The 13644-nt window shown below is 45.3% G+C and overlaps 1 protein-coding gene across 1 annotated transcript; it reads right to left on the reverse strand.

Moving 5' to 3' along the window:
• Positions 1–5578: 5578 nt before the first annotated feature.
• Positions 5579–13644, reverse strand: LOC119925209 (homeobox protein orthopedia-like). The gene is made up of 2 exons (XM_038743302.1): positions 13510–13644; positions 5579–6552 (listed from the first exon to the last, which is right to left on the reverse strand). The coding sequence occupies exons 1-2, from the start codon at positions 13627–13629 to the stop codon at positions 5722–5724; spliced, it is 951 nt and encodes a 316-aa protein (XP_038599230.1). The 5' UTR covers positions 13630–13644; the 3' UTR covers positions 5579–5721.

The raw sequence follows: 13644 nt of genomic DNA on the forward strand, positions 1-13644 counted from the left end.
GGTGAGAAAGTGGATGGGTGAGACAGAAGGGAAGGAAAATAAGATGTGGAAGGTGTGAGAGCATGTGTTTATTACCCTATTTTATTTGTACATATTTACTATTTTATCTCTCCCCCTTCTAATAATAATAATAATGGCATTTATTAAGCGCTTACTACGTGCAAAGCACTGTTCTAAGCGCTGGGGAGGTTACAAGGTGATCAGGTTGTCCCACGGGGGGCTCACAGTCTTCATCCCCATTTTACAGATGAGGGAACCGAGGCCCAGAGAAGTTTAAGTGACTTGCCCAAAGTCACCCAGCTGATAAGTGGCGGAGCCGGGATTAGAACCCACGACCTCTGACTCCCAAGCCCGGGCTCTTAAATGCCATGATTATTATTATTACTTTCATTATTATTACTACAGGGGAAGTCTTAAATGCTTAAGGGGTGAGAAAGTGGATGGGTGAGACAGAAGGGAAGGAAAATAAGATGTGGAAAGTGTGAGAGCATGTGTTTATTACCCTATTTTATTTGTACATATTTACTATTTTATCCCTCCCCCTTCTAATAATAATAATAATGGCATTTATTGAGCGCTTACTATGTGCAAAGCTCTGTTCTAAGCGCTGGGGAGGTTACAAGGTGATCAGGTTGTCCCACAGGGGGTTCACAGTCTTCATCCCAGCGTGGCTCGGTGGAAAAGAGCCCGGGCTTTGGAGTGAGAGGTCATGGGTTCAAATCCCGGCTCCGCCAACTGTCAGCTGTGTGACTTTGGGCAAGTCACTTCACTTCTCTGGGCCTCAGTTCCCTCATCTGTAAAATGGGGATGAAGACTGTGAGCGCCCCTGGGACAACCTGATCACCTTGTAACCTCCCCAGCGCTTAGGACAGTGCTTTGCACATAGTAAGCGCTTAATAAATGCCATCATTATTATTATCCCCATTTTACAGATGAGGGAACTGAGGCCCAGAGAAGTGAAGTGACTCGCCCAAAGTCACCCAGCTGACAAGTGGCGGAACCGGGATCTGAACCCGTGACCTCTGACTCCAAAGTCCGTGCTCTTTCCACTGAGCCCCACTGCTTCTCTAACTTCTAGACTGTGAGCCCGCTGTTGGGTAGGGACCGTCTCTATATGTTGTCAACTTGTACTTCCCAAGCGCGTAGTACAGTGCTCTGCACACAGTAAGCGCTCAATAAATATGATTGATTGATTGATTTTATTTATTTTGTTAATATGTTTTGTTTTGTTGTCTATCTCCCCCGTCTAGACTGTGAGCCCTTTGTTGGGTAGGGACCGTCTCTAGATGTTGCCAACTTGTAATAATGATGGCATTTGTTAAGCGCTTACTATGTGCAAAGCACTGTTCTAAGCGCTGGGGAGGTGACAAGGTGATCAGGTTGTCCCACGGGGGGCTCACAGTCTTCATCCCCATTTTACAGATGAGGGAACTGAGGCCCAGAGAAGTGAAGTGATATGAGCAAGGTCACACAGCAGATGAGTGGCAGAGCTAGGATTAAAATTTATGGCCTTCTGCCTCCCAGGCCTAGGGAATAATAATAGTAATTATTATAATAATAATGATAATGATAATGATAACAGCATTTGTTAAGCACTTACTGTGTGCAAAGCACTGTTCTAAGCGCTGGGGAGGTGACAAGGTGATCGGGTTCTCCCACGGGGGGCTCACAGTCTTCATCCCCATTTTACAGATGAGGGAACCGAGACCCAGAGAAGTTTAAGTGAGTTGCCCAAAGTCACCCAGCTGACAATTGGCAGAGCTGGGATTTGAACCCATGACCTCTGACTCCAAAGCCCGGGCTCTTTCCACTGAGCCATGTACTTCCCAAGCGCTTAGTACAGTGCTCTGCACACAGTAAGCACTCAATAAATACGATTGAATGAATGAATGAATGTGGGAATTTCTTCAGCTTCTTAAAAATAATAATGGTGGCATTTAAGTGCTTATTAAGTGCTCACAGTCTTCATCCCCATTTTACAGATGAGGGAACTGAGGCCCAGAGAAGTTTAAGTGAGTTGCCCAAAGTCACACAGCTGACAATTGGCAGAGCTGGGATTTGAACCCATGACCTCTGACTCCAAAGCCCGGGCTCTTTCCACTGAGCCATGTACTTCCCAAGCGCTTAGTACAGTGCTCTGCACGCAGTAAGTGCTCAATAAATATGATTGAATGAATAAATGTGGGAATTTCTTCAGCTTCTTAAAAATAATAATGGTAGCATTTAAGTGCTTATTAAGTGTTCACAGTCTTCATCCACATTTTAAAGATGAGGGAACTGAGGCCCAGAGAAGTTTAAGTGACTTGCCCAAAGTCACCCAGCTGACAATTGGCGGAGCTAGGATTTGAACCCATGACCTCTGACTCCAAAGCCTGGGCTCTTTCCACTGATCCATGTACTTCCCAAGCGCTTAGTACAGTGCTCTGCACGCAGTAAGTGCTCAATAAATACGATTGAATGAATGAATGTGGGAATTTCCTCAGCTTAAAAATAATAATGGTGGTATTTAAGTGCTTATTAAGTGCTAAGCACTGGGGTATACATTCAGATCAGACAATCAATCGATCGTATTTACTGAGCGCTTACTGTGCAGAGCACTGTACTAAGCGCTTGGGAAGTCCAAGTTGGCAACATATAGAGACAGTCCCTACCCAACAGCGGGCTCACAGTCTAGAAGGGGGAGACAGACAACAAAACAAAACATAGTAACAAAATAAAATAAATAGAATAGACCTTCCCCGTCCCGCAGTTTGAGAGAGCAGGTATTTAATCCCCATTTTACAGTCAATCAATCGCATTTATTGAGCGCTTACTGTGTGCAGAGCAGGAAACCGAGGCCCACAGAAGCTAAATGACTAGTCCAGTGTCGCTCAGCAGATAAGTGGTAGAGGCTGGATTAGAACCCAGCTCCCCTGATTCCCAGACTCTGGTTTTTTCCACAGAACCACGCTGCTTCTCTGATATTGGGATAGGGACCGTCTCTATATGTTGCCAACTTGGACTTCCCAAGCGCTTAGTACAGTGCTCTGCACACAGTAAGCGCTCAATAAATACGATTGATGACGGATATCGGGATCATTTGTTACTCCAAATGATGTTGACTCCCCAGTGATCGTAAAAATAACATGAGCTGATCTCAAATAAGCCATAGCCTGCCTTTTTTGTTTTGTTTTCAGCTTTAAACATCCCTTTCGGTGTCAGAATCCTGTTGCAATTGTTTGTAAACTGATATTCCTTAAAAAAAATCTTCTCCATTTAAGAGGTCTGAATGTCTAGAGTGAGGATTAAGGAAAAAAAAACTTATACGTGGACGGGAAAATGGGTTTGTTCATTTTTAATTTTTGAGGGGAGGCCTGTGCTATGAAATCTATACAGAAAGGGGACAACAGTGGGTGGCTGTTTTAATCAATCGATCAATCGTATTGATTGAGCGCTTACCGTGTGCAGGGCACTGTACTAAGCGCTTGGGAAGTACAAGTTGGCAACATAAGAATTGGCAAATCTGAAAAATGCATAAAGAAGCAGCAGCATGGCTCAGTGGAAAGAGCCCGGGCTTTGGAGTCAGAGGTCATGGGTTCAAATCCCGGCTCCGCCACTTGTCAATCAATCAATCAATCGTATTTATTGAGCGCTTACTGTGTGCAGAGCACTGTACTAAGTGCTTGGGAAATCCAAGTTGGCAACATCTAGAGACGGTCCCTACCCAACAGTGGGCTCACAGTCTAGAAGGGGGAGACAGACAACAAAACAAAACATATTAAAATAAAATAAATAGAATAGATATGTACAAGTAAAATAAATAAATAAATAAATAGAGTAATAAATATGTACAAGCATAGATACAGGTCATTGTATATATACATTGTCAGCTGGGTGACTTTGGGCAAGTCACTTCACTTCTCTGGGCCTCAGTTCCCTCATCTGTAAAATGGGGGTGAAGACTGTGAGCCTCCCGTGGGACAACCTGATCACCTTGTATCCCCCCTCAGCACTTAGAACAGTGCTTGGCACATAGTAAGCGCTTAACAAATACCAACGTTATTATTATTGTTATTATTATTATTATTATTATTATTATTATTATTATGCCTCACTAGACCACTCCCCTCCCTGGGGTGGCATTTTTATTGGCTGAGAAGGGTGCTTCCAGGTTGGGTAAGGATTCCTTAACCAACCTTGGAATGCCCTGCTCCCCACCATCCTATCCCCACTTGTCCCTTAGTATGGATGAAGGGATATCATTTTATGTCCCTGAAGACAAAAAAACCCAGCTGCAATGCACCTGGATTGATTCTGGTTCCCAGAACGAAGTTATGGATACACAGTTTGATCAGTATCCTTAACGCTTTTAATACAGTTCATACATATATATACACACACACATATATATATATATATGTATGTATATGTACATACGCTTAATGCTTTTCATACAGTTCATACATATATATACATACATATATATATGTATATATGTTTGTACACGTTTATTACTCTATTAATTTATTTTATTTGTACATACTTATTCTATTTATTTTATTTTGTTATGTTTTGTTGTCTGTCTCCCCCTTCTAGACTGTGAGCCCCACGTGGGACAACTTCTCTCCCCCTCCTCCCCCTCTCCACCCCCTCCCGCCTTACCTCCTTCGCCTCCCCACAGCACCTGTATATATGTATATCTTTGTACAGATTTATTACTCTATTTTATTTGTACATATTTATTCTATTTATTTTATTTTGTTCATATGTTTTGTCTTGTTGTCTGTCTCCCCCTTCTAGACTGTGAGCCCGCTTTTGGGTAGGGACTGTCTCTAAATGTTGCCAACTCTACTTCTCAAGCACTTAGTACAGTGCTCTGCACACAGTAAGCGCTCAATAAATACAATTGAATGAATGAATACAGTTCTCCAATAACATGGAGTTTACATTCTTGACGACTTCCCCAACTAATTCATAATGACCCAGTCACGTGAGCCCAGCAAACACTTCTAGCACTTATTCTTATCATCAGCACTCATGTGGCTCAGTGGAAAGAGCCCGGGCTTGGGAGTCAGAGGTCCTGGGTTCTAATCCCGGCTCCGCCGCTTGTCAGCTGTGTGACCTCGGACAAGTCACTTCTCTGTGCCTCAGTTACCTCATCTGCAAAATGGGGATGAAGACTGTGAGCCCCACGCGGGACTACCTGATTACCTTGTGTCTACCCCAGCACTTAGAACCATGCTTGGCGCATAGTAAGCGCTTAACAAATACTATTATTATTATTATAATATTTATCTTTACATCTGTCAGTGATGGCAACTTTTCATTTGAAACACAAGGGTGAAGAAGGGGCAGGGATTTTAACGGGGGCGAGAGAGATGTGAACTTGGGGAGGACGAGCTTCAAAGAGCTAACAGTCCAGAAAGACACCATTTTGGGTGATTCGTTGATTAATAGTATTTATTAAGTGCTTACTGCATGCACAGCACTGTACCAAGCACCTGGGAAAGTGCAATACAACAATCAAAAGTGGCATTTCCTGCCCACAACGAGCTTGCAGTCTAGAAGGTGGATGTCCGTCCGATCGGAAACCGTCAGTTCCACTCAGAGTCACGGGATGACTGAGACAAGAAGTCCGGCCCAAATGGCTTCGGGGGCTTTCGGCCCCTTGCAATGGGCTTCTTCACAGCTTAGAGTCCCCACCACCTCACCAAAAAACAACCACGCAAAAGACTTAAAACTCTAAAAGGATAGATTGACCTCTGAATTAGCTTCATTGTGATTTCCAACCGCAAAGCCTAGAGTCAGGATCTCATGGTTTATTTCTGAAAAAGGAAGGTCTTCATCATCTAACAGATTGTCCAGAAAATGAAGCTGCGGGTTTTTCGTATCTGGAGACTCAGCATTCTGGCAGGCCGGGGAAACGGCCCGGTCTTGGGAAAAGAGCGAATGCAAGGGTTGGGTCTGCAGGCGCGGGGGTTGCGGCCACTGTGGCTGCTGAGAGGGGTGGGCTTGATGAGACTGGGGCCGATACTGATCCGGCTGCGGTGGCTGGGGCGGGAATCCCTCCAGCTGTTGGTACTGTTGGGAGAGCTCCCATCGCCGCTGCCCATCCTCCTGCAGATCCGCCCTGCTGGGATACAGAGTGGGAATGGCCGGCTGGTTTCCGTTCGGTGCTCTCTGGTAGCAGGGATGCAGTTGAGAGGCCGCCGGGGAAAGCTGGGCGGGCGTTGGGCTCCTGCTGTCACCCAGGAAGAACTGGAAAGCTTCCAGAGTCAGGAAACCTGAATCGGCAGGAGTTTCTATTTCCGTTCCCTCCGTCCCCGAGCCACCTAGGCCGGCTGGAGAGATGCCCGGCCCGGGCCCGAGGAACATGTCACCCAAGATGGGCCGAGCCGCGCGCTGCAGAAAGATGCCCGCGTCAGAGGAGAAGGCGGGAGCGGCAGCCTGCAGGCCTGGCCCGTCCGCGATCGACTGAGGCTGCCTCTGGATGTGGACTTGCTGTGAGGCGGCTAACGCTTCCAGTTTTTTCTTTTGGCCCAGTTGCCTGGCTCTTCGGTTCTGAAACCACACCTGGGAAGGCAAGAAGGAGATGAAGACGGGGGTCTGGTCGAAGTAACTTTTCCTTTTCTGACATACATTAGGAGGATTTGCTCCTGAGGAAGACATTCATTCATTCAATCGTTTTTATTGAGCGCTTACTGTGTGCAGAGCTCCGTACTAAGCGCTTGGGAAGTACAAGTTGGCAACATATAGAGACCGACCCTACCCTACAACGGGCTCACAGTCTAGAAGTCACAGTCACAGTCACAGCTCCGCTTTGCTTTGCTTTTGATTTACCCACAGGTTTCCATTTTGGAACTTGGATCATCCGTAAATCGAGCCAGTATGAGAGAACGAGGGTGAGAAAAATGCCGAATTGTTTTTGTCTGGGCATGTCCACCCCTTTTATTCTGTAAGAGAAACAGTAATTGGACAGGTAATGTTTTCAGTGCAGAATGAAGCAGCGTGACAGCTTTGGATCTCTTTACCCGCTGCCTTAGTTTAGGAGTATTCCGGACTTCCAATCTCTTGACTGCAGCCACAGGTTTCTTTGGGCATTTTACAAGGTTGGAGTTGTGCATTTGGATCGTTGGCTTGGAAACTCCTCTTTGGATTGTACCCTTTCCTTTCCTTCCTTCTTTCTGCATCCCTCCTACACTGATCCTCAGCAAGCCACATGAATTTTTCCGTTGACTTTTACGCTGACCATTTCCTCTCACTCATGAGCCAGTCATCTAAACCCGCTGCCTCGAATTCTTCAACTCCAACTCTCTCCTGGACCCCCTCCAATCTGGCTTCCATCCCCTTCACTCCACCGAAACTGCTCTCTCAAAGGTCAGCGTTCATTCATTCACTCATTCAATCATATTTATTGAGCACTTACTGTGTGCAGAGCACCGTACTAAGCGCTTGGGAAGTAAAAGTTGGCAACATATAGAGACGGTCCTATGCAACAACGGGCTCACAGTCTAGAAGGGGGAATAATCAGTGACCTCCTGCTTGCCAAATCCAATGGCTCCTACACTCCATCGTAATCCTCCTCGACCTCTCAGCTACCTTTGACACTGTCGACCGTCTCCTTCTCCTCAACACATAATCCAACCTTGGCTTCACGGACTCTGTCCTCTCCTTGTTCTCCTCTTACCTCTCTGGCCGTTCATTATCAGTCTCCTTCGGGGGCTCCTCCTCCCCTTCCCATCCCCTTACTGTAGGGGTTCCTCAACGGTCAGTTATTGGTTCCCTTCTGTTCTCCATCTACACTCACTCCCTTGGTGACCTCATTTGTTCCCATGGCTACAACTATCATCTCTACGCAGACGACACCCAAATCTACATCTCTGCCCCTTTTCTCTCCCCCTCCCTCCAGGCTCGTGTCTCCTCTTGCCTTCAGGACATCTCCACCTGGATTTCCACCCGCCACCTAAAACTCAACATGTCTAAGACTGAGCTCCTTATCTTCCCTCCCAAACCTTGTCCTCTCCCTGACTTTCCCGTCACTGTGGACGGCACTACCATCCTTCCCGTCTCTCAAGCCCGCAACCTTGGTGTCATCCTCGACTCCACTCTCTCTTTCACCCCCCAAATCCAATCCGTCACCAAAGCCTGCTGGTCTCACCTTCACATCACCAAGATCCGCTCTTTCCTCTCCATCCAAACTGCTACCTTGTTGGTACAATCTCTCATCCTATCTTGACTAGGTTACTGCATCAGCCTCCTCTCTGATCTCCCATCCTCCTGTCTCTCCCCACTTCAGTCTATACTTCACTCTGCTGCCCGGATTATCTTTGTACAGGAAACCCTCTGGGCATGTCACTCCCCTCTTCAAAAATCTCCAGTGGCAGCCTATCAACCTACGAATCAAGCAAAAACTCCTCACTCTCGGCTTCAAGGCTGTCCATCACTTTGCCCCCTCCTACCTCACCTCCCTTCTCTCCTTCTCCAGCCCAGCCCGCACCCTCCGCTCCTCTGCCGCTAACCTTCTCACCGTGCCCGTTATCGCCTGTCCCCTCGTCGACCCGCAGCCCACGTCCTTCCCCTGTCCTGGAATGCCATCCCTCCACACATCCACCAAATTATCTCTCTTCCTCCCTTCAAAGCCCTACTGAAAGCGCACCACCTCCGGGAGGCCTTCCCAGACTAAGCCCCCTTTTTCCTCTCCTCTTCCCCTCCCCATCACCCTCCCTCTTCCCTGCCCCACAGCACTTGTGTATATTTGTACATATTTATTATTCTATTGATTTTGTTAAGGATGTGTATATAGCTATAATTCTATTTATCTATTTTGATGCTACTGATGCGTGTCTACTTGTTTTGTTTTGTTGTCTGTCTCCCCCCTTCGAGACTGTGAACCCGTTGTTGGGTAGGGATTGTCTCTCTATCTATTGCAGAATTGTACTTTCCAAGCATTTAGTACAATGCTCTGCACACAGTAAGCGCTCAATAAATATGAATGAGTGAATGAATGAATGACCTCCTACTCCACCCCAGATCATCCACTCACCAACTTGGCTTCACACTCGATCTCATATTCTCTACTCGTACAATCCCTAAGTTCACCAACCTGCGTTATTATTATGATTATTATGTGCCGTCAAGTCGTTTCCGATTCACAGTAACTCCATGGCTATACTTCCTCCAGAACGTCCTGTCCTCTGCCATAATCCGCAACCTTTCTAACAGTTCTTCTGTTATCATTGTTATAATAATAATAATAGCATTTGTTAAGCGCTTACTACGTGCAACTGTTCTAACCTGCTGGGGAGGATACAAGGTGATCAGGTTGTCTCACGTGATGGTCACAGTCTTCATCCCCATTAGACAGATGAAGTAACTGAGGCACAGAGAAGTTAAGTGACTTGCCCAAAGTCACACAGCTGACAATTGGCAGAACTGGGGTTAGAACCCATGACTCCCGACTCCGAAGCCTGGGCTCTTCCCAATGGGCCACGCTGCTTAGCTGCTGATCTGCCTTGTCCACATTTTCCCTGGACTTTTCCTACCATTAATGTCTTCGGAGAATTAGTCGTCCTGATGATGTGTCCAAAATATGCCAAGTGGAATCATTTGGCCTTCCACTTTGGCTTAATTTGCTCTAAAATCCATTCGTTTATTTTTCGGGCAGTCAGCCTCAAAAGCCTTCTCCAACGCAACTCTGCAAAAGAATCGATGTTCTTTCTATCCTGTTTTTTCACTGTCCAGCTTTCAGATCCATACACTGTCACTGGAAACACCACAGAATTGACAATTTGTGTTTTTGTGGCAATTGTTACATCAGCACGCTTCGTGACTTCTTCCAGGCTCTTCATAGCAAGTCTCTCTAACATTAATCTTCGGCGTATTTCTTAACTACTAGTTCCTTTATTGTTGATTATCGATCCCAGGAAAGAAAAACTGTCAGATATTTCAATCTTCTCTCCGTCCACTACGAATGTGTTAAAACTTCTAGTTGTCATGATCTTTGTTTTCTTGACGTTCAAATGTAGCCCCATCTGTTTTCTGTGTTCCTTCACTTTTAAAAATAAGCCCTCAAGTCTCCTTCACTTTCTGCTAGTAGGGTTGTATCGTCAGCGTAACGAAGGTCGTTTATATTCCTTCCTCCAATCCTAACTCCCAGATGGTCTTCATCCAAACCGGCTTCTCTCATATTCAGTGTAAAGGATGAACATTTGAGGCGATAAGATACATCCTTGTCTTACACCCTTACTGATGGGAAACCAATCTGTTTCTCCATATTCCGTTCTTATTGCAGCCTCCTGTTTGTCATACAGGTTCCGTATTAATGCGATTAAATGGTCCGGCATGCCCATTTTCCTTAGTGTGCCCCAGAGTTTCTTGTTAAACTCTGGTTAAAGAACTTGGTTAAAGGACTGAGCCGGGAATTCCAGTGCTCTGCCGGGAAGGACAAACGGGAATATTATCACAGCATAGGAAAAGAAATTCATTCATATATTTGGTTGTATTTATTGAGACTTACTGTGTGCGGAGCACTGTACTAAGCCCTTCGAAAGCATAATTCCGCAAGAAAGAGACACAATCCCTGCCCACAACGGGTTTACACTCTAAAAATGGAAGTCAATAACAAATGTGGGCCGACAAGATCACTATTTCAGAAGATTAAGGTAATTAATAATAATGATGGCATTTATTAAGCGCTTACTATCAACTTGTACTTCCCAAGTGCTTAGTACAGTGCTCTGCACATAGTAAGCACTCAATAAATACAATTGAATGAATGAATATGTGCAAAGCACTGTTCTAAGCGCTGAATAATGATGGCATTCGTTAAGCGCTTACTACGTGCAGAGCACTGTTCTGGGGGGATACAAGGTGATCAAGTTGTCCCACGTGGGGCTCACAGTCTTAATCCCCATTTTACAGATGAGGGAACTGAGGCTCAGAGAAGTTAAGTAACTTGCCCAAGGTCACAGAGCAGACATGTGGTGGAGTCGGAATTTGAACCCATGACCTCTGACTCCAAAGTCCGTGCTCTTTCCACTGAGCCACGCTGCTGCTCTAAATGTTAAAGCGAAGATGGACTGATCTTAGTCCATCTAATTAGAGGGATGGGTATTATTCTCGTTTTACAGAAATTGAGGCATGGAGAAGTTAAGTGACTTGCCCAGGGTCACACCGCAGACATGTGGCGGAGCCGGGATTTGAACCCGTGACTTCTAACTCCGAAGCCCGGGCTTATTCCACTGAGCCACGCTGCTTCTCCGGTAGACACAGTCCTACCCCTGAGAGCAGGCAGAGAAACGGCTTATATTTACTATTCTGTTTATTTTATTATATTAACTATTCTGTTTAGTTTATCTTGTATATTTACTATTCTATTTATTTTATTTTGTTAATTTGTTTTGTTTTGCTGTCCGTCTCCCCCTTCTAGACTGTGAGCCCGTTGTTGGGTAGGGACCGTCTCTCTATGTTGCCAACTTGGACTTCCCAAGTGCTTAGTACAGTGCTCTGCACACAGTAAGCGCTCAATAAATACGATTGAATGAATGAATGAATGAATGGCAGGGGTAATAGAGCTAAGACTAAAACACAGATCTTCTGACACTGGTTTTGTCTGCCCTTTCCTACCAACACTTCCTGTTACCCTAATAATGCTCAAATAATGGAGAAGGAAAAAAAATTGTCGGAAAGCGAGACCACGTAGGATGCAAAAGACAACCGTCTACTACTGTATGCGACACGTCAACTTGTAAGGGATCTTTCAACTTCACTTTTCCATTAAACTGAAGTATTCAAGCTCTGTTCTTGGGACACCCCCTAATAATAATAATAATAATAATGGTATTTGTTAAGCGCTTACTATGTGCAAAGCACTGTTCTAAGCGCTGGGGAGGTGATCAGGTTGTCCCACGGGGGACTCAGAGTTTTAATCCCTGATTTTACAGATGAGGTAACCGAGGCACAGAGAGGTTAAGTGACTTGCCCAAGGTCAAACAGCTGACAGTTGGCAGAGCCGGGATTTGAACCTATGACCTCTGACTCCAAAGCCTGGGCTCTTGCCACTGAGCCACGCTGTGGTTAGCAACCTTGCAGAACGTTCATTCATTAAGTCGTATTTATTGAGCGCTTACTCTGTGCAGAGCACTGTACTAAGCGCTTTGGAAAGTACAGTACAGCAATAAAGAGAGACAATCCCTGTCCACAACAAGCTCAGAGTCTGGGGCCAGGGGAGGCAGACATCAATACAAGTAATAATAATAATAACATTAATAATAATAATAATAGAGAAGCAGCGTGACTCGGTGGAAACAGCACGGGCTTTGGAGTCAGTGGTCATGGGTTCAAATCCAGCTCCTCCAACTGTCAGCTGTGTGACTTTGGGCAAGTCACTTCACTTCTCTGGGCCTCAGTTACCTCATCTGTAAAATGGGGATTAAGACTGTGAGCCCCCCGTGGGACAACCTGATCACCTTCTAACCTCCCCAGCTCTTAGAACAGTGCTTTGCACATAGTAAGCACTTAAAAAATGCCATCATTATTATTATTATTATTATTATTACGTGCCATGCACTGTTACATCAATGCAAGTAAACAGGCATCAATATAAATAAATAAAATTACAGCTATATACATTAGCGCTGTGGGGGCGGGGAGAGGGGCTGGGAGAGAGCAAATGGAGCCAAAGTAACGCAGAAGGGAGTTCTCTGGTAGTAAAATCTCCTTGTATTTCTTTTTGTTTCTACTTTGGGTTGAGAAATCCCAAAGCTCTACTGGATCTCAAAAACCCAAGATATCCTTAAGAATCTACTCTTCAATTATCCTTCCATCATTCTAGCATTCCTCCTTGAAGGTCAATCCTTCCCCAGTTCAATTTGAGCTATTTCAGTGGATCAGAAATGATTCCCTTTTTAGCCATTTTAGTCCAATAGCAATATTTGTGTCATGAGGAAATGACATAAATGAGGAAATTTTTTTGAAGAAATCAATGGAAAGGGAACAAAAATCATCTGGTACATTTTTCCGACCCTCTCAGGATCCTAACTGGAGAGTTTCCAGTCCTCTACCAGTCTCGGCAATGGGAGGGAGAGTCGGCGGAGGCCTGTCCACTCCGTTCCTAGCTTGGCCAGTGGCTAGCGAGCGAGAGAGTCGAGGACAGAGATTCATGTTTAATAATAATAATAATAATAATAATAATAATAATAATAGCATTTATTAAGCGCTTACTATGTGCAAAGCACTGTTCTAAGCGCTGGGGAGGTTACAAGGTGATCAGGTTGTCCCACGTGGGGCTCGCAGTCTCAATCAAAGAGGCAGTTGGTAAACCTCTTCCGTATTTTTCCCAAGAAAACTCTACGGATACCCTACCAGAACGATCGCAGATGGAAGTGGGGGGTTCTGGAAGAGATGTTTTCCATGGAGTCGCTATGGGTCGGAAAAGACTTGACAGCACAAGACATTTTTCAGAGCACCCGGATCACAGCTGTCGTATAGTAAAAATGAGTTAAAAAATAATGAAGTTACCGGTCCACGTACCTGAATCCTAGACTCGGGAATCTTAATGAGGGAAGCTAGATGCTCTCGGATCCCGATGCCAGGGTAAGGATTCTGGTTAAATGACTGAACAAGAATCCCCAGTTGAGTTTTGTTGAACATGGTGCGTTTCCTCCT

The sequence above is a fragment of the Tachyglossus aculeatus genome, chromosome 3 (assembly GCF_015852505.1).
Source record: "Tachyglossus aculeatus isolate mTacAcu1 chromosome 3, mTacAcu1.pri, whole genome shotgun sequence".
NCBI classification, from domain to species: domain Eukaryota; kingdom Metazoa; phylum Chordata; class Mammalia; order Monotremata; family Tachyglossidae; genus Tachyglossus; species Tachyglossus aculeatus.

Coding starts and splice junctions, on each gene's coding strand:
- LOC119925209 (XM_038743302.1), bottom strand. CDS start 13,629: ATGTTCAACAAAACTCAACTGGGGATTCTTGTTCAGTCATTTAACCAG. Junction 6,553..13,509: donor TTCCCGAGTCTAGGATTCAG/GTACGTGGACCG, acceptor TTGCCTTCCCAG/GTGTGGTTTCAGAACCGAAG.